The sequence below is a fragment of the Macaca mulatta genome, chromosome 8 (genome assembly GCF_049350105.2).
Source record: "Macaca mulatta isolate MMU2019108-1 chromosome 8, T2T-MMU8v2.0, whole genome shotgun sequence".
Classification (NCBI taxonomy): domain Eukaryota; kingdom Metazoa; phylum Chordata; class Mammalia; order Primates; family Cercopithecidae; genus Macaca; species Macaca mulatta.
In genome coordinates, this window is record NC_133413.1 from 31,818,992 (window position 1) to 31,841,274 (window position 22,283).

Here is a 22,283-nt window from a genome sequence, read left to right on the forward strand (position 1 = left end):
ATTAGCTGGGCTTGATGGCAGGAGCCTGTAATCCCAGCTACTCAGAAGGCTGAGGCAGGAGAATTGCTTGAACCTGGGAGGCAGAAGTTGCAGTGAGCCGAGATCATGCCACTGCACTCCAGCCTGGCAACAGGAGCGAGACTCTGTCTCAAAAAAAAAAAGGCAACAAACTACATTCTCTTTTACTCCATATCCTTCTACTAAGGAGAAATGGAGTAAGGATTTAGTGGAACATACATAAAGTAAAGCTGTGTTTCTTCTATCAGTTAAAATTTCTACTGTTTCACTGATGAAGAGAGGATAGTTCTAATCGCAATACCCTTGCAACTATCCCCTAAATCATATTTTAAAGTTTTAATAAGGGTTTGTTTTAAATTAGTTCCTATTGGTTAGTGAAAAGTAACTGCAGTTTTAAATAGCAAAAATCATTAAACACATAAGATATAAAACCGGGGTTTTCAGGTTATGAAGCTTAACTAAGTGTAACCATGCAATCTCTGATGGGTTGGGATGCTTGGAGATTTAATTATTTTTTTAAAAAGCTATTTTTTGGCAGAGGCTTCCAGACCATTTCTAAATTGCTTTTTGAAAACATTTACCAAAAGACTAAGGTATGACTACCACATAAAATTATTGTTTAGGGGGACAGAACTTCTGCATGAACTTTCCCCTTTGGGAAAATGGGTTGTTTTTTTTTCTAAAAGTAACATTTATTTGTGCCTAGGCTAATAGAAAGAATGAGACTAAACCCCTTGTTTTTATTGATTATTTTTAAGATTGAAACAGACTATTACAACAATATTTGAGATTCCACAGAGAACTGCATGCTTTTGTTATTAAAAGACTTTTTTTGAAAAATTTGACCTTTACCTCTTATGAACTGAATATAGAGGTTTCAAGCATTTCTGCCAGCACACAGTCATTCACAACAACCTTCTAGAGCTTATTTTCTACCTTTTCCTACAGAAGGTAATACTCACTTACCAGAAGGCCATCACCACCACTGAATGATTCAAAGTTTCAGAGCTCAAAAGTGATCAGAACTCACAAATTAGCATAATTAGTCCAAAGCCTGATTTAAATGTTTGAAGAACAGCAAACATCAAATAATATAATATCAAATAGAATATTAAAGTCTCTATGAGGTAATTACTCATCAGCTACAACCACCTAAGACTGAAATTTTCTGTACTTAGTTTCTATTAGTACAACACCTTCATTCTTAATGCTTCCTAGGGCATCACAGGTTTTAGAAATTAATGTATTTTTAGCATTCCACAGTAATGATCACTTTCAAAAACTGCAATATACATCTGCATGTTACACTGACATACAACACATAAGTATTTTGTCACACAACTTTTAGCCTCAAATAATAGAATACAAAAAGCTATACAGGACAAAACACCACAGAACTTTTGAATATCCCCCTTTCCCAATTGTTAACAGGTAGCACTTTTTCTAAAGAGAAAGTGACGAAAAATCCAAAATTTCTGCATCCAATGTTTGACTCCAACTTTCTACTTTATCGTCTCCTGGTACCACCATATCCTAGAATGAGAGGGGTAAAATTTACATTAGTTTTTAAAAATGCATTAGAATTGCTTATAAAATTACAAGTCATACATGTTTATTGTTAGCAAATGAATGAGATAGGAGGAAAGGAAAGAGTGAGCCACTAGGTGGAACTGGGCTGAGCAGGACAGTGCATCGCCTCCCACAGCAACCTTCCCAATCATTGAGCCTACTACACTCGCACATGGTTGCTGGGAATGACAGTTAGGACCCCAAAAAAGAAGATGCATTCTATAGTGGAGCCACCATGGTACAGGCAATACTCAAAGTCTAAGCCAAAAAGACAGAGGCCAGTGGCGCATAAGCCATGCCCTGCTACTTCTCACAACTCCAGTGGTAAGAGACGTAATGTGGGGAGGACTTCAGATGGTTAAGCATTATTTAGACACCATGCCCACGACACACAGGCTACAGGATGACAAGTCTTCCTATCTGGAAAGTCTCTCCATTATTTTTAGGTTTAGATTATTTGGTTTTTATGATTTTCTTTCATATAATTCCCATATATTTCTAGTTGATAGTCATGATTTTTTGCAAGTCTTCTTTCCACTGAGAAGGAGTTTTCTTCTGTCATGATGTCTTACCTAGCCATATATATATATATTTTATATATCTATATATGAGTTTTCTTCTGTCATATATAATATAGATATATAAAAAATATATATAAATGAGTTTTCTTCTATCATGTCTTACCTAGCCATATATATTAAGACATCATGAGAGAAGAAAACTCATTTATATGTATTTTTTATATAGTTATTTATATACATTTTATATATATTTTTATACACACACACACACACACACACACACATATATATATATATATATATTTTTTTTTTTGAGACAGTTTTCCTCTTGTTGCCCAGGCTGGAGTGCAATGGCGCAATCTCGGCTCACTGCAACCTCTGCCTCCCAGGTTCAAGTGATTCTCCTGCCTCAGTCTCCCAAGTAGCTGAGATTACAGGCGTGCGCCACCACACCCAGCTAATTTTTGTATTTTTAGCAGAGACAGGATTTCACCCTGCTGGGCAGGCTGATGTCTCAAACTCCTGACCTCAGGTGATCCACCCCTCAGCCTCCCAAAGTGCTGGAATTATAGGTGTGAGCCACCACGCCTGGCCTTACCTAGTCATATTTCTATATATTCTCCCAACTCCTTTTTTTCTCCCCAGAAGTATGCACTATCTCATACTCTAATACCACAGATCAGTTTTGCCTGTTTTTGCATGTGTATTTTATAAAATATAACTGCTATCATCATAGTGTATATATTCTTTTGTGTCTGGCTTCTTTATATTTGGTAGATCTATCCATGTTATTGCACATAACTGCTTATTTTCTTAGTTGCACAGTAACCCACTGCAATACAGCAAACATAACTCAATTTATTCATCCATTTTACTGCTGATGGATATGTGGGCTGTTTCCAGTTTTGGGCATTTATGAATAGGGATGCTATAAACAGTCTTGTGCTTATCTGCCAGCATACAAGTGTATGCATTTCTGTCGCTATATATCTGAGAGCAAAACTGCTATGTCCTAGGTATGCATAGGTTCAATTTTAGGAGGTAGTACCAGTTCTTTTAATTGAATGTATCAATGTATATCCAAACTAGCATTATGAGAATTCTACTCACATTTTAAAACATATTTAAATGTATTTTTCTATCAATTTCAAGAATTAATCACTGTCTATAACTTCTTTCTCCTGAAAGACAAATCTACTCCACAGCAATCTCTCATGGCCTCCTTACCCAGCAGCTCCCATTTTCTGCCAATTAGATTTGATGTTTAATCCAGTTATTCCTTTTTTTTTATATATCTTTGCTTTTTACAAAATATTCTCTCAGCATTCCAGTAAACATTATATTTTTGAAAATTAAAATATGCCTCAATATCTTTTTTGAATGTTACTGAATTTTAAGTTTAAGTTTCTACTTAGAAAAGTCTAGTTTAGAACTTAAAGGATCTCTAGAGATCACAGAATTAAATACATGTGGAAGCTAGCACACAGTAAAGTTCAAGTTAAAACCTTGGTCTATGGTAGAGCTAAGCCCAAATCAAATCCCTATTTGATTTTTAAAGAATGTTTAGAAGTGGGATCTCAGTTAATTGTGCTGTTAATATTTTTGGTAGGTACACACCAAATAAAACCATGGTGGCTAAATAGATAATCTGTACTTTACTCCTAGGTTAAAATGAACTTGTATTTTTTGCTCTTACCTGATGCAGTTCTGGTTTTTGTGTCTGAGTTTGAACATGCCGAATAGCCGCCCAAGCCTCCACGAAGGGGTGAGTAAGCTCTATTCCATGTGCCAGGGTAGGAGGGAGGATAGGATGGGTAGTACCACGAGTCAGAGAAGGGTGTTGCCGCTCTTTAAAGGCATAAAAGTAAGTTAGGCATTTTTTTCTTGTGGCTATAATTTTTAAATACCTTACTGTTCCTAAACTGTCAGAAAAAAAAATACCTTTATCAAGTATTTTTTCCTGAATGTTCTGGTATATCAGAATTAACATGAAATAAAAACTGTTTCATATTTCTGCCATTATTATGGTCATTGCTATGGTGGAAAAGTGACAGGGAGTCAATGCTCTTTCTTTCTGAATTTGTACTCAAATAAAATCTAAGCTTAAACTACCATTAATATTTCATATTCCAAAATCTGGCCCCAAGCTCTTTCCAGCCTTACTTTTATCATTCTCCTACCAAACCAGACTAACTGTTCCCCAAATATTGTATTCTTTCCTTCCTTCTCATTTTCTCAGATGTCAACTAAACAGTCTTTTTCTTATAATATCTATGAGGGTGACATAGGAAGAAACACAATGAAAGAAAATAACATATACAATACTGATCGAAACACATATAGTGTACCTTCCCCCTTCCCAGAGAATCTTATTTAATAGGTTAATGTCACCAGAATTTATTTTCCTTAGTGAAACTAAATGCAGTTAAATTGTAAGCAGAAGTCTCTTGAATTAAAGAGCAAGAGAGATAAATGCAAAAAGCTTACCTATTGCTGCCAAACAAATATCCTAGTATTCCACCAGTTCCCAAACCAGTCCAGAACCCTGGTCCTGAATTTTCATATCCTTGTTGTCCTGTAAAAGCACTGCCAAAACCAGAAGTTGCACCATGGCCAGTATTCTGCGGTCCTTAAAATAAAAATGATTTATTATGTATCCTCACTTAAACATGACATAGTCTACAAGAGCAAAGATAATATAACCAATATAACACTTCAATTATTTCATCTGTACTGAACTATTAATAATACTCAGGCATCAAGTTATTAACAAGTTGTATTCAAAAAGGTATTTGTAAAATACTGGTTTATAATGAAGGAGAGCATTTCCCATAGATATGGGAGGAGAGGGATAGATTTTAGGACTGGCGAGGGTCTTGCTATAAAATTCTACCTTCATTTTTTGGCTGTTATAAACAAAACTGCTATGAACACTCCTGTGCATCTTTCTTGGTGCACCATGCACTCACTTCTCCCAGGTATTTATGTAGGAATAGAAATAGGTAGGCATATGTTTGGGTTGTTTTACCATTTTAACTCCTACCAGCAAAGTATGAAAGCTCCAGTCACTCTACATCCTTGTTCACACTTGGTACTCTTGTCTTTCTAACATTAGTCATTATGGTGGTTATCTGGTGGCTAAAAATAATCTCCCTGTGGTTTTCATCTGCATTTCTCTGAAGACTAATGATGCTAAGCACCTTTGCTTATTTTTATTGACCATGTAGATCATGGGTTGGGACCCCAGCACTGGTCAGTGGCCTGTTAGGAACTGGGCCACACAGCAGGAGGTGAATGGCAGGCAAGCAACTGAAGCTTCATCTGTATTTAGAGCCACTCCCCATCACTTGCATTACTACCTGAGCTCGGCCTCCTGTCAGATCAGCAGCAGCATTCGATTCTCATAGGAGCACCAACCCTACTGTGAACTGCACATGCGAGGAATCTAGGTTGCGTGCTCCTTATGAGAATCTAATGCCTGATGATCCGTCACTGTCTCCCATCACCCCCAGATGGGACTGTCTAGTTGCAGGAAAACAAGCTCAGGGCTCCCACTGATTCTATATTACAGTGAGTTGTTAATTATTTCATTATATATTACAATGTAATAACAACAGAAATAAAGTACACAATAAACATAATATGCTTGAATCATCCCAAAACCTTCCCTCCCCGCCCCATCCCACCCCAACCCAACCCCCCTAGTCCATGGAAATACTGTCTTCCACAAAACTGGTCCCTGGTGCCAAAAAGGCTGGGGACTGGTGAAGTAGATGTCTTCTCTTATTATAAAATGGCCATTCAAGTCCTCTTTGGAGGGCTTGTCTGCCTGTTGCTCAGATTTATGGGAGTTCATTGTATGTTCTAGACACATATATATGCCGGAAATATGTTTTGTAAATTTTTCCCAGTCTGTGGCTTGCCTTTTCACTCTCCTAATAGTGCCTTTTGATGATTAGATGTTCTTAATTTAAATAAAGTCTAATTTACCCATGTTTTCTTTTATGGCCAGTACTTTTTATGTTCTGTTTAAGAAATCTTTACCCATCCTAAGGTCATAACAAATATTCTCCTATGTTTTATTCTGGAAACTTAATTGTTTTGCCTTTTATGTTGAGAATTATACTACTTAAAGAATTAATTTTTATGTATAGTGTGAGACGGGGTCAGGGCAAATGATTATTAGCAAAGTTGATCAAGTTTTTCTGATTAAGAGTACTTATAATTTAATCAGGCTTTTTTTTTTTTAAGACAGGGTCTCGCTCTGTCACTCAGGCTAGAGTGCACTGGTACGATCTTGGCTCACTGTAACCTCCACCTCCCAGATTCAAGTGATTCTCATGCCTCAGTCTCCCAAGCAGCTGGAATTACAGGTGCCCGCCACAACACCTGGCTAATTTTTGTATTTTTATTAAGAGATGGGATTGTACCATCTTGGCTGGCCTCAAACTCCCGACCTCAAGTGATCTGCCCACCCCGGCCTCCCAAAGTGCTGCGATTACAGGCGTGAGTCATGGTGCCTGGCCAATCAGGCATTCTTAACATAGCGATCACAATATACCTTGGGAGACAGCAGAACAGAAGAGGTAAAAGAAGTTGAAAGTAAAAAACAAAATGAGAAGACAAACCTCCTTTGGTTTCCCAATGCAACGATTTTCTATTTCAGAACCAAGCACAGGATGCACTAACCTCACACCCACCCTATTTATGGCCACTGCGAGGGAAACATACCTGTGAACTCAGACTTAAAGCCTGGGGGAGGAGGTCCTGCTGAGTTGGTGAATCTCTGGTAACGGTGGGAAAATGGAGGATACTCAGAATATGGTGGAGGAGAATACTGCCCATCACTCAGGAACAGCTTATAGACTACAAAGGCGATCCCAAGGAGCACCACGATGGTAATCAATCCACCCATGTTACAGGAATCCGCCGAGTACCACTTATAATAATAATCAGAGAAAGAGGCAAAGCCGTGCTGCTTTCCAGACTCCTTCAGTTTCTGCAGGCCAAGTTCTGTATAATCTAAATTGTACTCCAAGCCACAAGACCCTCTTAGTACATACTGGTCTTCAGAGGACTCATAGCCTTCACAGCTCACCACAGTTTTTCCAAATTTGTATGCAATATCTAAGTCGGTCTTACATTCCCACTGTGAAGAAAAATAGAAACAGACTATTAGAAACAAACTTTTTTTCATTTAATATATGTTACTTGGGGGCCGGGCGCAGTGGCTCACACCTGTAATCTCAGCACTTTGGGAGGCTGAGGCGGGTGGATCACGAGGTTAGGAGTTCGAGACCCGCCTGGCCAAGATGGTGAAACCCCATCTCTACTAAAAATACAAAAATTAGCCAGGCACAGTAGCAGGTGCCTATAATCCTAGCTACTAAGGAGGCTGAGGCAGGAGAATCGCTTGAACCCAGGAGGCGGAGGTTGCAGTGAGCTGAGATCGTGCCACCGCACTCTAGCCTGGGCGATAGAGCAAGGCTCCGTCTCAAAAAAAAAAAAAAATGTTACTTGGGCTATATATCCATCATAAAATTGCAAAATGAAGCAAGGGAATGAGCCGCAAAATTCACAACAGTAAGTATTCGTGTCTAGAAGGCAGGGAAAATGAGGGGCTTCAAAGATGCTGGTGGTATCTGTGTTCTACTTCTTATGCTGGATAGTGCATACACGAGTATTCACTTTATCACTATTCTTCATTCTTTACATATACATGTTATATATCCATCTGAACATATTAAGTATTCCATAATTTATACAATTTAAGCAAACTGCCAAAATGTCAACTTTTTGCCACTGTTCAAGAAGCTTTCTTTAAAAACACAGATTTCTTAAAAGACGCTAAGGCTCAAAACAGCATCATATATGAACATCTGGTAGCTACACAAAGCAACAGAGATATTACATAACACTCTGAGAAAAAAACCTTTCTACATAAATTTTATAAAACTATGGACTAACTTTCCAGGGTCCAATTCTACGTAATTCTCTTGTATTTTTAAAAGATATTTAGAAAAACACAAAAAGAATCCAGGCTAGCCCCAAAAATGTCCACCTTAAAAAAACATATGCCCAAGTTTGCTCTACATTCTATATTTTGTGGTGAAAAAGCAATATGCTTCTTTAACTCTTAAGATACAAGCTAAAGGCTGGGTGCGGTGGTTCATGCTTGTAATCCCAGCACTTTGGGAGGCCAAGGCGCGTGGATCACCCCTGAGGTCAGGAGTTTGAGAACAGCCTGGCCAAAATGGCAAAACCCCGTCTCTACTAAAAATACAAAAATGAGCTGGGCGTGGTAGTGCATGCCTATAATCCCAGCTACTTCAAAAATAGAGGCTGAGGCAGGAGAATGACTTGAACCCAGAGGCAGAGGTTGCAGTGAGCCAAAATCATGTCACCGTACTCCAGATTGGGCAACAGAGGGAGACTCCGTCTCAAAGAAAGAAAAAGAAAAGATACAAGCTAAAGTAGATTTAATTGGTTCTGCTGCCCTTCTGCAAATTTTTGTACAAATGATTTTCCTCTTTCAAACTTCAGACACACTATTTTATTTCATTTATAACAGCCTTATTGAAATATAATTCACACATACCATACAATTCACCCATTTCAATGGTTTTTAGTATATTCACAGTTGTGCTACCATCACCACAATCAATTTTAGAATATTTTCGTCACCCCAAAGAAATCTTGTACCCATTAGCAGTCACTCTCCATTCTGCCCTCTGCACCCCTCCCAACCAACTTTCTGTCTATATGGATTTCCCTAACTGGACAGTTCACAGGAATGTAATAATACAATATGTGGTCTTTTGTGACTGGCTTCTTTCACTTAGCATAACATTTTCAAGATTCATCCACGCTGTAGCATGTATTGGTACATACACTACATAATATTTCTTTGCATAGATATAGCACATTTTATTTATCATTCATTAGTAATGGACATTTGAATTGTTTCTACTTTTTGGCTATTATGAATAATGCTGCTATGTACATTTGTATGCAAATTTTTGTGTGGACATGTGTTTTCAATTCTCTTGGGTGTACACCTTGGAGTGGAATGACTGAGGCATACAATGGTAACTCTATGTTTAAACTTTTGAGGAAATGCCAATTTTCCAAAGCAGCTGGACCATTTTACATTCCCAACAGCAGTGTATAAGGGTTTCACTTTCTCCACATCCTCACCAGCCTTGTTATCTTTTTTATTATACCCATCATACTGAGTGTGAAATGGTATCTTACTGTGGCTTTGATTTGCATTTCTCCAATGGCTAATAAGGAACATTTTTCATGTGGTTTATTTGTTACTTATGTATCTTCCTTGCAGAAATGTCTATTCAGACGCTCTGCCATTTTTAACTTGGTTGTTTTCTTTTTTTTTTTTTTTTGAGACGGAGTCTCGCTCTGTCACCCAGGCTGGAGTACAGTGGCGCAATCTCGGCTCACTGCAAGCTCCGCCTCCCAGGTTCACGCCATTCTCCTGCCTCAGCCTCCCGAGTAGCTGGGACTACAGGCGCCTGCCATCACACCCGGCTAGTTTTTTGTATTTTTAGTAGAGATGGGGTTTCACTGTGTGAGCCGGGATGGGATGGTCTCGATCTCCTGACCTCGTGATCCGCCCACCTCAGCCTCCCAAAGTGCTGGGATTACAGGCGTGAGCCACCGCGCCCGGCCTTTATTGAGTTGTAAGAGTTATTTTATATTCTTAATACACGTCCCTCACCAACTATGATTCGCTAAGCTTCCTCCCATTCTGTACGCTGTCTTTTCACTTTCTTGATGATGTCCTTTGACAGTCAAAAGTTTTTAATTTGGATAAGGTGCAGTTTTTCTTTTGTTGCTGTTGCTGTTACTACACTGTTTTTAAAATAATTTTATTTGGAGGAAGATGTATAAGTTTGCTGACTTAGGTAAATAAAACAAGCTAACCTTATATTGGTATTTCATGTTAACTACCACTTCCTTAATCATGCGTACTATAAGTAGCTTCTAAGTACTGTATTTAAATTTCAACTCTTGGAATAGAAGGAGTTTCTCTCCTGCTACTAAATGGCCTCTCTCCAGCTACTAAACATAAGCCAATGTATGATATGCTCAACACTCCTTTGCTCATGCTATTCCCTTCTCTAGCCTTTTCCTCTCTAAAAATGTTATTATTCCTTCCTAACACAGCACAAATACCTCATCCTTTAAATCCCAATGACTCCAACCAGACATGACTTTATAATGTTGTGTTGGGACCTACATGTAATCTGAGTACTTGTCTTACCTCCTCTACTACTAAGAGAGCTTCTTCATTCTACCTTATCCATTTTTGTATATTGCAATTAATACATATTTAATGAATGACATCACCATTACTGCCTTTTTTTCCCATCAAGACTGTAAAAGTCATAAGTGGGAGTGAGACTTCCGCTATAACCCAGAGGATTCTATGATTCAACTTAGCAGTACTGGGGGAAAATATTGTGAAGTAAGTATCACCCAGTACACATCACCTTCCTCTCTGAATTGCAAAGACTATGCATAAAGGTTGTATCAAACAAGAATATCATTCTGATGGAGAGGGGAAATTGTCAACACAAGTTTCTTGCCTTGTGACCTGTCGTCTTAAATCCCTTTTGAAAGCAGTCAGCATACAAAGTAGAAATACGTAACTAGTGATTTAAACTGAATTCATTTAACAAAATCTATATTTAAAGCATACTCAGTTTTGGAACTTCAAGGAGATGCTCTGCTCGTATACAAAATACCAGTGTCCCAAAGACAATAAATGAAACCTGCTGAAATGCTTCCATTCAAAAGTAACCACCCTCAGTTATAAGATAATTTTAAAATCAAGTGCTAGAAGCACAATGGAGATATATGAACCCCTACTATTTACGATCTATAATTCCTAATTATCTCAATTTTGTCTTAAGGGTAGGTTGGTATTCTTTGAGGAATGACAGGAAAATGACAACCACAAGAGATCTCCTATCCCTCACCCTCAAGTATATAAAAAGTTGTGAAAATTTACAAGTATCTTAGAAGGAGGTCATGGTACAAAAACTACAATAAGTATTTTCAGGCCGGGCGCGGTGGCTCAAGCCTGTAATCCCAGCACTTTGGGAGGCCGAGATGGGCAGATCACGAGGTCAGGAGATCGAGACCATCCTGGCTAACACGGTGAAACCTCGTCTCTACTAAGAAATACAAAAAATAGCCAGGCGAGGTGGCAGCGCCTGTAGTCCCAGATACTCGGGAGGCTGAGGCCGGAGAATGGCGTGAACCCGGGAGGCGGAGCTTGCAGTGAGCTGAGATCCGGCCACTGCACTCCAGCCTGGGCTACAGAGCAAGACTCTGTCTCAAAAAAAAAAAAAAATAATAAGTATTTTCAGGCTTTAAAATCGGTGCATTTCTTTTGGAGGCCATTTCTTCCACAGGAAGAGTGACTGATTTACTTACATATTTTAGGCTGATCTGAGATTTCTGTATGTGCTCCCTCAAAATACTGAATAATGTCCCAATAAACCATTTACTGAATAAAAACCCCCATTTAGACTGCCATCACTGTAGTGGATATTACCTGTACATCATACCCATCCCAGCCTTTGTTCTGACACTGTATGACTTTTGGGGTATAAGAATCACAACCAGCTGTGCCTCCAACACATTTCAACTGTGGGATGGGATCCAGCCTGCGGGAGGTGGTATAGCGGTCATAGTGGAGGGTAAGAGCTTTTACGTCCCGCAGCAACATTCTGTCTGAAATAGCAAGAAAACAGAGGAACACAAAGTAAATATCACGTCAGAGAAAGAAAGGTTCATCCTAACAAAACTCTCGTCATAGGAAATGCCTTTCTCGCCTTCTGAGAATGGCTGAGAGAGGATGAATCCACCTCTCAAAGCTATCCCAACAACATTCAGGCCTTCTGCACAAAATTCAGGTCACACTTTTAAGATCTCCCTGCATTTCAGGCCAGATGCTTCTACAGCACAAGTTGTACATCATTTTTGCTAAATCAAAAGAACAAAAAGTTCACTAACCTGAAACATTGTACTACTGTGTAATAATAACAGTGGTTAATTAAAAAGGCAAAAATACAAGCATGTTCCTGAAGCACATTTAATGATTTAAATGTCCATCAACAGGTAAAGAGATTAATATATTCTGATCTATTACAGTGGAATATTCCACAGCGGTTAAAATGAGTGACCTAGAATTCATGTATCAAACTAGATAAACGGCAAAAACATTTTAAACAAAATACAAGTTGCAGAATGTTTTGTATGATAGCTTTACATAAACCTTTAAAAAAGGTGAAACGATACTACGTACTGTTAATGTCTATATATGTATATAACAACAACATGAAAACACATATGGGAAGGAATAAACACCAAATTCAAGTAAGTATCTAGTCTACGGAGAGAGAAAGGAAAGAGATTTTATCTCTATTCCTAATGTTTTATTACTGGGAGTGGGGGATTTGTAGCAAATATGGTACAATGTGATAATTCAATAAAACTAGGTGATGACTACATGTATGTTCACTGTACACTTCTGTATGTTTAAATACTTTAGATATTTCACAATTTTAAAAATCAAAACTATTTAAACTATTTCACAAACTAAAAAATTTAAAACATACTGACAAGAGACTTTGAAAGGAGGAGTCAAAACAATAAAATTATGTCCGGCATTCATGTACAAAAATGAATTTCTAGGTGGCTCACACCTATAATCCCAGCACTTTGGGAGGCTGAGGTAGATGGATCACCTGAGGTCAGGAGTTCGAGACCAGCCTGGTCAACACGGCAAAACTCCATCTCTACTAAAAAGACAAAATTAGCTGGGAGTGGTGGTGCATGCCTGTAATCCCAACTACTTGGGAGGCTGAGCTGGGAGAATTGCTTGAACCTGGGAGGAGGAGGTTGCAGTGAGCCAAGATCACACCATTGCACCCTAGCCTGGGCAACAAGAATGAAACTCCATCTCGAAAAAAAAAAAAATGAATTTCTACGCATTATTGCAAAATAAGGACAAAATCTTCCTATTTATCATGTTGTGGATTATTGATGGAAGATGCTGTGGATTGGCTCAGTCAAGATCCACTTCATCCTCAAACAGGTGTGCCTTCCTGCAAAGCAAAAGGAATCCCAAACCTCTTGCCGCTGTAGTTGCCAAAAGCAATTTCAGTTCTGCCAACCAGAGGGACTAGAGCAAAATCCGGAAAGCAGACCCTAGACTTATACCGTGCTCTGTCCTTCAGCTAGCAAACACAGGCATGGAGACCGTGGGTTTTCAAACTGATAGTATCCTCTAATCAGCTTCCTGGCTGTCAAGAGGCTTGACATGAGCAACCTATTTTTCAGTGTGGCAGATGTAATAGGCATCACTTTCTATCATTTTGTGAGTACCCAATTCCCTATATTCAACCTGTCAAATTAGCAGAATTTGCAGCCTCCCAAAATTCTACTAAAACTATAATAAATACATTGTTTTAATGATGTGAATGACTGTGGTCAGGTAAAACCAAAGAGGAGATGACAGCAGAATTTTGGAAGGAGAAAGCAAATAGACTAATGGTAGGTGACTAGACCTAAGTGAAAGTCAAATGCCATAACAGCAAAGGGGGGAAACTGAGAATCAACCTGATGTACATAACAGAATCCCAAAAAAAAAAAAAAAAAAAAAAAAAGCAAAACAAAACAAAAAATGGGAAATGGCAGCTCTGGAATGAGAGATGCCTGAAATACACACTACAGGGTGAAAGCTACTTGAGAAGAAGCCATATCCCCAGATCCTCTCCCCAACTCCACACTGTTCTAACTCCCTCTTCCCCACTAAGGAAACTGTCTGGATATGTATTCTCTGGAGAGGATAAAACTGAAGAGATTTGCATTGGGGACCATCTGGCATAGTAGAAGGCAAGGGTACAAAAACAACCAAACAGGGAACCCAAGTGACTGTGTGCACTCTGACAGCTGAAAGCACAGTTCTCCTTTCCCACATGGCGCACAAAATGCTAACAGCCATCCCCTCGTCCTCTGTGGGAGACTGGATGACTATTCCCTTGGTAATCTAACCAAGAAGAAGTACCTAAATACAGTGACATCAGGAACTTCCTCCAAAAAAAGAGCAACCTAGGTCACCCTGTTGTGAAGTTCAAAATCAAAACTGCAACGGCACACTGATAGCTTCCAATGAGCTTTTTGGTTCCCCAGGGTTAACCGTGAGCAGGGAGCCAAGGATTACTAAAAACATGATGAAAGTCCCTGCTGTGGTTTGAATGTGTCCCCCAAAGTTCACGTTAATCCCCAATGCAACCGTGTTGAAAGATGGAACCTTTAAGCGAGCTCTGCCCTCATGAATAGATTAATGCTACTCTTGCAGGACTGGGTTATCGCAGGAGTGGACTCCTGATAAAAGGATAAGTTAGGCCCCTTTCCCCTCTCTCACTCTCTCCCTTTTCTGCCTTCCATCATGGCATGACACAGCAAGAAGGCCCTCACCAGATGCCAGCACCTTAATATTGAATTTCTCAGCCTCCAGAACTGTGAGAAATGAATGTAGTTTTTTAATAAATTTCCCAGTCTGTGGTATTGTGTTACAGTAACATTAAACAGACAAAACAGCCCCTAACATGAAATATAGCAACCAGGACAGAACAGAACAACAACAAAAGGAAGCAGGAGGAAAAATGAGACCATGCAGAAGAAGAAAACTTTTTTAAAAACACTGTAATATCCTCAGAGAGCTAAGAGAAAAAGACTGCATTAATAAAACAATCATTTTTAAAAGGAATATTCAGAGAAAAAACAAGAGCTTTTGGAAATTAAAAACAGGACAGCTAAGATTAAAAACAACAAAACTGCCAGGTGCAGTGGCTCATGCCTGTAATCCCAGCACTTTGGGAGGCCAAGGCAGGCAGATCAGCAGTGCCCAAGAGTTTAAGATCAGCCTAAGCAACATGGCAAAGCCCTGTGTCTACAAAAAAATTATAACATTAGCCAGGTGTGGTGGCACACACCTGCAGTCCCAGCTACTCAGGAGGCTGATGTGAGAGAATCACCTGAGCCCGGGGAAGTCGAGGCTGCAATGAGCCATGCACTCCAGCCTGGGTGATAGAGTGAGACCCTGTCTCAAAACAGAAATAAATACATACATACATACATATAACAGAACTGTCAGAAGAAAATCTTCTAGAAAGTAAAGCTTAAAGAAAATCTTCTAGCAAGTAGAGCAAAAAGACACCGTACGCGGTGGCTCATGCCTGTAATCCTAGCACTTTGGGAGGCTGAGGCAGGCGGATCACAAGGTCAAGAGATCGAGACCATCCTGGCCAACATGGTGAAACCCTGGCTCTACTAAAAATACAAACATTAGCTGGTGGCATGTGCCTGTAGTCCCAGCTACTCCGGGGGGCTGAGGCAGGAGAATTGCTTGAACCCAGGAGGCAGAGGTTGCAGTGAGCCGAGATCGTGCCACTGCACTCCAGCCTGGCGACAGAGCAAGGCTCCATCTGAAAAAAAAAAGAAAAGAAAAGAAAAAGAAAAAAGAAGGTAGAGCAAAAAGACAAGAAAGTAGGAGAGAAAGGCCAGGCACGGTGGCTCATGCATGTAATCCCAGCACTTTGGGTGGCCGAGATGGGCGGATCACAAGGTCAGGAGTTCGAGACCAGCCTGGCCAACATGGTAAAACCTCGTCTCTATTAAAAATACAAAAATTAGTCAGGTGTGGTGGCGGGCACCTGTAATCCCAGCTACTCGGGAGGCTGAGGCAGGAGAATTGCTTGAACCCAGGAAGCAGAGGTTGCAGTGAGCCGAGATGGCGTCACTGCACTCCAGCCTGGGGGACAAAGTTAGACTCCGTCTCAGAAAAAGAAAAGAAAAGAAAAGAAAAGAAAAGAAAACAGACAGTAGGAGAGAAAAAAAAAAAAAGAAAATTACCAGTTCAGGACCAGTTCAGAAAGTCCAAAAATCCAACAACGGTTTCAGAAAGAATGAACAAAGGAATCTGATTAGACAAACTCCAGGCTGTAATTCAAGAAAAACTCCCACACTGAAGGACTTGAGTTGTCATACTGAAAGGGCCCAACAAAAACCCAGGCCTGAGAAACAGACCACACAGAGGCACACAAAAAGTGAATTTTAGAACACCATAGACAAAAAAAGATTCTACTAATTGCCAGAAGAATAGGGGGAAAACAAGCCATATAGAAAAGATAAGACTTAGAAAAGCTTCAGATATCTCAACAGGATAGAAAAAGAAAATGGAGAAATGTATTCAAAAACTCTAAAGGAAAAAGTCTGGCTGGGTTTGCCAACCATCGCTTTGCTAATGGTAGAACACACTGACGTTACAACATATCCTATGATGTATTTCCCACAAGTATTTAATATGAATCTAATCAATCCAATAAACTTAAGGTCAATACCCTATCTATGTAAGAAAATATATATATAAAGAGACCTAAATATACTTCTAACCAGGAACCCACTAGGGTTTTTGGGGGAAAGAAATTATGTTAAAGGTCCTGTGAACAATTTTTTTTTAAAAAAAAAGAACACATAGCTTACCAGATAGTAAAGGTTACTATAAAATTATTATAATCGGTCGGGCATGGTGGTGCATGCCTGTAATCCCAACACTTTGGGAGGTCAAGGAGGGCAGATCACCTGAGGTCAGGAGTTCGAGATCAGCCTGGCCAATATGGTGAAACCCCGTCTACAAAAATTAGCTGGACGTGGTGGCACACGCCTGTAGTCCCAGCTACTTGGGAGGCTGAAGCAGGAGAATCACTTGAATCCAGGAGGCAGAGGTTGCAGTGAGCCGAGATTGCTGCCACTGCACTCCAGCCTGGGAGACATGAGTGAAACTCCATCTCAAAAAAAAAAAAAAATTATAATCAAAATAGTAGGGAATTGGAACAGAGACAAGGAAATTGTGAAACAAAAGAAAGATCAGAAACAAATTGAGATACATGTGGGAATTTGGTAAGATGAAGTGGTCTTTTTAATTTAGTGGATAAAAGATGTCTTCTTTAATTAATAAGTAGCACTGGCATAATTGACTATGCAGCCACAAGAAAATTCACCTAAAGCTATATAAAAACTTAATTCCACATGGGCTAAGGATCTAAAATTTCCAAAAACTATGTTAAAATAAACTATGCTACATTAAACACAAACTACTACCTCCTCATAAATAAAAAATAAAACAATGAAAATGTTCAATGGTTTAGAAAAATCAGACTGTATTAATCAACTAAATAACAGAAATAATAAATTGAATTTATTGTAACAGAGTTGCAATAATGCAAAGAACACTGAGCTAAGTTGGTGTCACTAACTGGCTATGACTTTGGCCAAGGCACTTAATTTACCTGTGTAGAAGTTTCCTTACCTACAAAATTAAAATGCTATCAACCTTGAAATTTGTTGTGAAGCTTAGATGTAATTTATTATCTGGCAGAGTACTTGAAGCATAACAGGTGATCAGGTATGATAAACATTACTCAAAGTTTTAAGATGGAATAGCATTACCATAATCCTATAGCATCTTTCTTCCCTAGAGATTCTTAAGGTCCAAGAACAAAATTCTAATACCCACGCCCCACTATTTACATCAGTCAAGGGACACAGGAGCTCCCTGAACTCCAGACTCATAAATCAAAATCCATGGCAGGTCTCAAACAAGATAAACAAAACCAAACTCTCCTAAACCTGATCATCCCACATTCTTCCACATCCATACTTCTAGTTGCTCAAGCCAAAAACCTTGGATTTCTCCTCATCTTCTCTCCTCTCACTCCTACATCTAATCCTTCAGAAGATCATGTTAGCTCCACCTTCCAAACAGGTGACAAGAGAATCCAGCTACTCTAACCAACTCCACTGCTCCTCCCCTGGTCCAAGCGGTCACCACTCTAAGAACTTACTGTACAATATTAAAATAGATACCAATATATATTAATTCACTGGTTTACCTGCTTCCCTCCTACCCTCTTCGGTCCGTTTTCCACAGAGCAGCCCAAATGACCCTTTAAAGATGTAAGTAATTTCAGGTCATTTACTCCTCCTCCCCACTTTAGGTTTCCAGTCAAATGTCACCCTAACAGTGACTTCCCTGACCAATGTACGTTTTTTAAGTCTCCACTTCCACCCGCACAACATGTCCTCCTCACCCTGTTTATAATACACGGTGCATACCAATTTTCACAATATAGCATGCTATTTACATGTTTATCTGTTTATTGCTATTTCTCTCCAATAGAGGTAAAGTCCTTGGAGGCAAGACACTGTTTTGTTCACTGCTATATCCCCAATACCCTGAAGAGTAACTTAACATAAGACTACATTCAATAAGGAATTTTGAAAATTCTTTGGTAATCTTTTTAGAACGGTGCTAATTTATTTTTCCAGACAAATTACTGCTCAACGTGAGCTAAAGGGCATCCAAGTCAAACAAAAGATAAATTAGGGAGCTGATTAATGCTTTACTAGGCCGGGCGCCGTGGCTCAAGTCTGTAATCCCAGCACTTTGGGAGGCCGAGACGGGTGGATCACAAGGTCAGGAGATCGAGACCATCCTGGCTAACATGGTGAAACCCCGTCTCTACTAAAGAATACAAAAAACTAGCTGGGTGAGGTGGCGGGCGCCTGTAGTCCCAGCTACTCGGGAGGCTGAGGCAGGAGAATGGCGTGAACCCAGGAGGCGGAGCTTGCCGTGAGCTGAGATCCGGCCACTGCACTCCAGCCCCGGCGACAGGGCGAGACTCCGTCTCAAAAAAATAAAAATAAAAATGCCTTACTAAAAGACTTAATAAAAAGTATGCCAATGAAGTACCTTCATAAAAAAGTTCCTCAAAGTAAACTTTGAGGTAGAATTTACATAAAACAATTGAGTTTACTCTGCAAAATACTGTGGTGCTTTGTGTTCCAGAACAATAGTTTTACAGCGTAGATAAAACGAGGAAGTGGTTCATCTTTAAATCTGGTTCTTCTTTTATAGTTTTTATAGTTCTTCTGACTCAACTGTAAACTTCCTTTTTAAATTTATTTACGAACTGATTCAAAATTCAACAAATTAATGTTTCATTCTAGGTTTTCAACGGTAATTCTGATCAAGTCTCCCACTCATATACAACTTTCTAGAAATACAAAAGAAAAACATACAGACATTTAAATACAAAGTGGCTTTTTATTTTTTGATAATAAAACGTCCACATCAAGTGACTACTCAACGTGATGTGCTTGCAAATAGCACCTTCTCTGTCACTTCAGCATGTAAGAATAAAATAGGCTATTACAGAAATAAACCTGTTGCTTAAATTCGACAATGCAGGCATTTCCAATCACCAAATCACAAAGGCAATATGCTTTCCATGCCATCTTTACTCCGCGAACCAAAAATGATGTCTTTTTTTTTTTTAACAAAAGTACAATGTAACAGCATGCGTCATTTATTAAATGAAAAAAGTCAAAATCTGTATCTAAGTATATAGACATACACGTATTAATTGCACGGAATATTACTGATTCCATGAAAATTCTTTAGACAATTTTAATACCGTACTGACATAAAAGAACCTCTTCCCTGGAATCCACTGAGCATGTGCCACCACCAAAAAAAAAAAAAAAAAAAGAGAGAGAGACAGAAAATTATTTTTTAAATTCTTCTCTACGGTGAAAGCCAATGGGAAGAGCTGGTGCCGCGCGACTGACTTCACTGCAACCTTCAGAATAACAGGCAGGGGTTCTCATAAAAACGCGGTGGCTCACGCCTGTAATCCCAGCACTTTGGGAGGACGAGGCGGGTGGATCACGAGGTCAGGGGTCGAGACCAGTCTGGCCTATATAGTGAAACCCCGTCTCTACTAAAAATACAAAAAATTAGCCGGGCATGGTGGCGGGCACCTGTAATTCCAGGTACTGGTGAGGCTGAGGCAGGAGACTCTCTTGAAACTGGGAGGCGGAGGCTGCAGTGAGCCGAGGACACGCCATTGCACTCCAGCCGGGGCGACAGTGTGAGACTCCGACTCAAAAAAAAAAAAAAAGAGTGCAATCTGCGATTCTGCTAACAGACCTGCGAGGTCTGCAGCCCTGTCCACTAAGAGTGACTCAGAGACTGAGAGTGGCAGGCAAGGGCCGGCGATAGCAACAGGCAGCCATGACAACAGCCGGCCACGATGACATCACACAATCACACAGCCATGACAACAAAGCAGATGCGCAGGTGAGTGTCCAGCTCTCCAGTCATACTCAAGAGATGAGAAAGAAGACGGTGGGTAAATTCCGGGAGTCCGGGGCAGGGAGAAAGGGGGCGTTAAGGATCCCCAGCCGTCCCGCCCCGCCCACTCGAGCCATCCCTACCCGCCTACCAGGACGCCTGGGAAGAGCAGCGGAACCAGGGAGGGCACGAACAGCAAACAGGCCAGACATGGGGAATCCGGGCACCTAGGCTCCGGGAAGACGGCGCACGGAAACGCAGGGAAGCCTGCACCGGCTGACGGCGGCGGAAAAGGGCGAGCGAACGGCCTGAGGGCCCCGGCAGCACTCACCAGGGTCGTTCCAGCCCAGGGCAGGGCCCGCGGTGAGCAGAAACAAATGCAGGCCGAGAAGCAAGCAGTGCCCGGCCGCTCCCGGCCCGCAGGCTACGGCCATGGCGCTCGATGAAGATGGCGCTGGGCTGTAAGACGCCTGCGGGCCGAACCCGGATACGGCAGCGCGCGCGACGCTTCGCAGCGACACCGAAATCTCTGGCGGCGGCGAAGGGACTGTCCGACTGCAGAGTCGCAGCCGCAGCCGCAGCCGCAATGGGTCAGTGCGCCAACCCTACGTCACTGCCGACGCGGCCAGTGGGGCAACGTGAGTGGCCGTCGTCGGCCCCGCCCCTAGAGCGCCCCGCGGTTTGGGGCGGGGCGAGGCGTGTGGGCGGGGCCGAGGACCAGGCGAGATGCGGCAGGAGGCGGGTTCGAGGCGGGGCGCCACGGTGTGGGCTGGGCCGAGGGCCTGACGCTGCCGCGCCCGCGGGCGGGGCGAGGGCTGCGAGCTGCTTTGTTGTGTCTGGTCTGAGATTCGGGAAGCTTCTGTGCGTAGGCGCTGCAGTTTGAGAGGCTGAAAACGTCACGACGCGAAATCTAAGAAATGTAGTCAAATTATGTATTATTAAAACCTCAATAACTGTACCAAGGGAAGTTCTGTGCTTTATTCAGCTCTATGTGTTCAGCACTTAGCATAGCGCCTGGTGCATGGTCAGTGTTCTTTGACTTGTTGCTAAATACAGAGAAGATTCAGCCGAAAGGTAGCAAGGAAATACATTGTCTGGTTTCAAGGCTCAGAACCTTTACATGGTTCCTTACTCATGGGGCCGGAAGACTGTATAAAATGTCAGGAGGAGAAAATATTATCTGAATGAAGAACCAGCCAGAGAAAACAGTTCTCTGAACTTTGAGGTCTGGCAGGCCTGGGTTTCTTTCTTTCTTTCTTTCTTTCATTCATTCATTCAATGAGTATATGTTGAATACCTAATACGCACCAGGCACTGTTTTAGGCGTGGAGGATACAGACAAGATCCCTGTACTCATTGAAATAGAATAGGACAAATGGGCAGGGCGCGGTGGCTCACGCCTGTAATCCCAGCACTTTGGGAGGCCAAGGCGGGCGGATCACGAGGTCAGGAGATGGAGACCACGGTGAAACCCCGTCTCTACTAAAAAAATACAAAAAATTAGCCGGGCGCGGTGGTGGGCGCCTGTAGTCCCAGCCACTCGGAGGCTGAGACAGGAGAATGGCGTGAACCCCGGAGGCGGAGCTTGCAGTGAGCCAAGATCGCGCCACTGCACTCCAGCCTGGGCGACAGAGCAAGACTCCGTCTCAAAAAAAAAAAAAAAAAAAAAAGGAATAGGACAAACGACATACCAATTAAGCAACAAAAATATAGGAAGTGATAACTACATTGATGAAAAAACAGGGTGATACAATGGAGCCTGGGGACACAACTTCAGGGAGGGCCTTGCTGAGGAAGTGATTTTTGAAGCTTGGGACCTGAATCATGAGGAAGAACTAGCCCTACAAAGATCAGGGGACTCATCTTCCCATCCGGGGAAGAGTGGATGCAAAAGCCCTAGCTTTGTGTTTTGAGGAAGAGTCATTCGGTCAGATGCCATAAACAGT

At 41.0% G+C, this 22,283-nt stretch overlaps 1 protein-coding gene across 1 annotated transcript; it reads right to left on the reverse strand.

Annotated features, from left to right (window-relative positions):
- Positions 1–755: 755 nt before the first annotated feature.
- Positions 756–20,896, reverse strand: SARAF (store-operated calcium entry associated regulatory factor). The gene is made up of 6 exons (XM_015145102.3): positions 20,669–20,896; positions 11,689–11,867; positions 6,840–7,257; positions 4,596–4,737; positions 3,805–3,956; positions 756–1,551 (listed from the first exon to the last, which is right to left on the reverse strand). Exons 1-6 carry the CDS (start codon positions 20,769–20,771, stop codon positions 1,526–1,528), a joined length of 1,020 nt encoding a protein of 339 aa, XP_015000588.1. The 5' UTR covers positions 20,772–20,896; the 3' UTR covers positions 756–1,525.
- Positions 20,897–22,283: the final 1,387 nt, after the last annotated feature.

Bases quoted from the DNA above. Each gene is read 5' to 3' on its own strand.
- SARAF (XM_015145102.3), bottom strand. From the start codon at position 20,771: ATGGCCGTAGCCTGCGGGCCGGGAGCGGCCGGGCACTGCTTGCTTCTC. The intron at 7,258-11,688 runs GTAATATCCACT...TTTTCTTCACAG, and splicing joins GGGATGGGTATGATGTACAG to TGGGAATGTAAGACCGACTT. The intron at 4,738-6,839 runs GTATGTTTCCCT...TTTTATTTTAAG, and splicing joins CTTTAAGTCTGAGTTCACAG to GACCGCAGAATACTGGCCAT.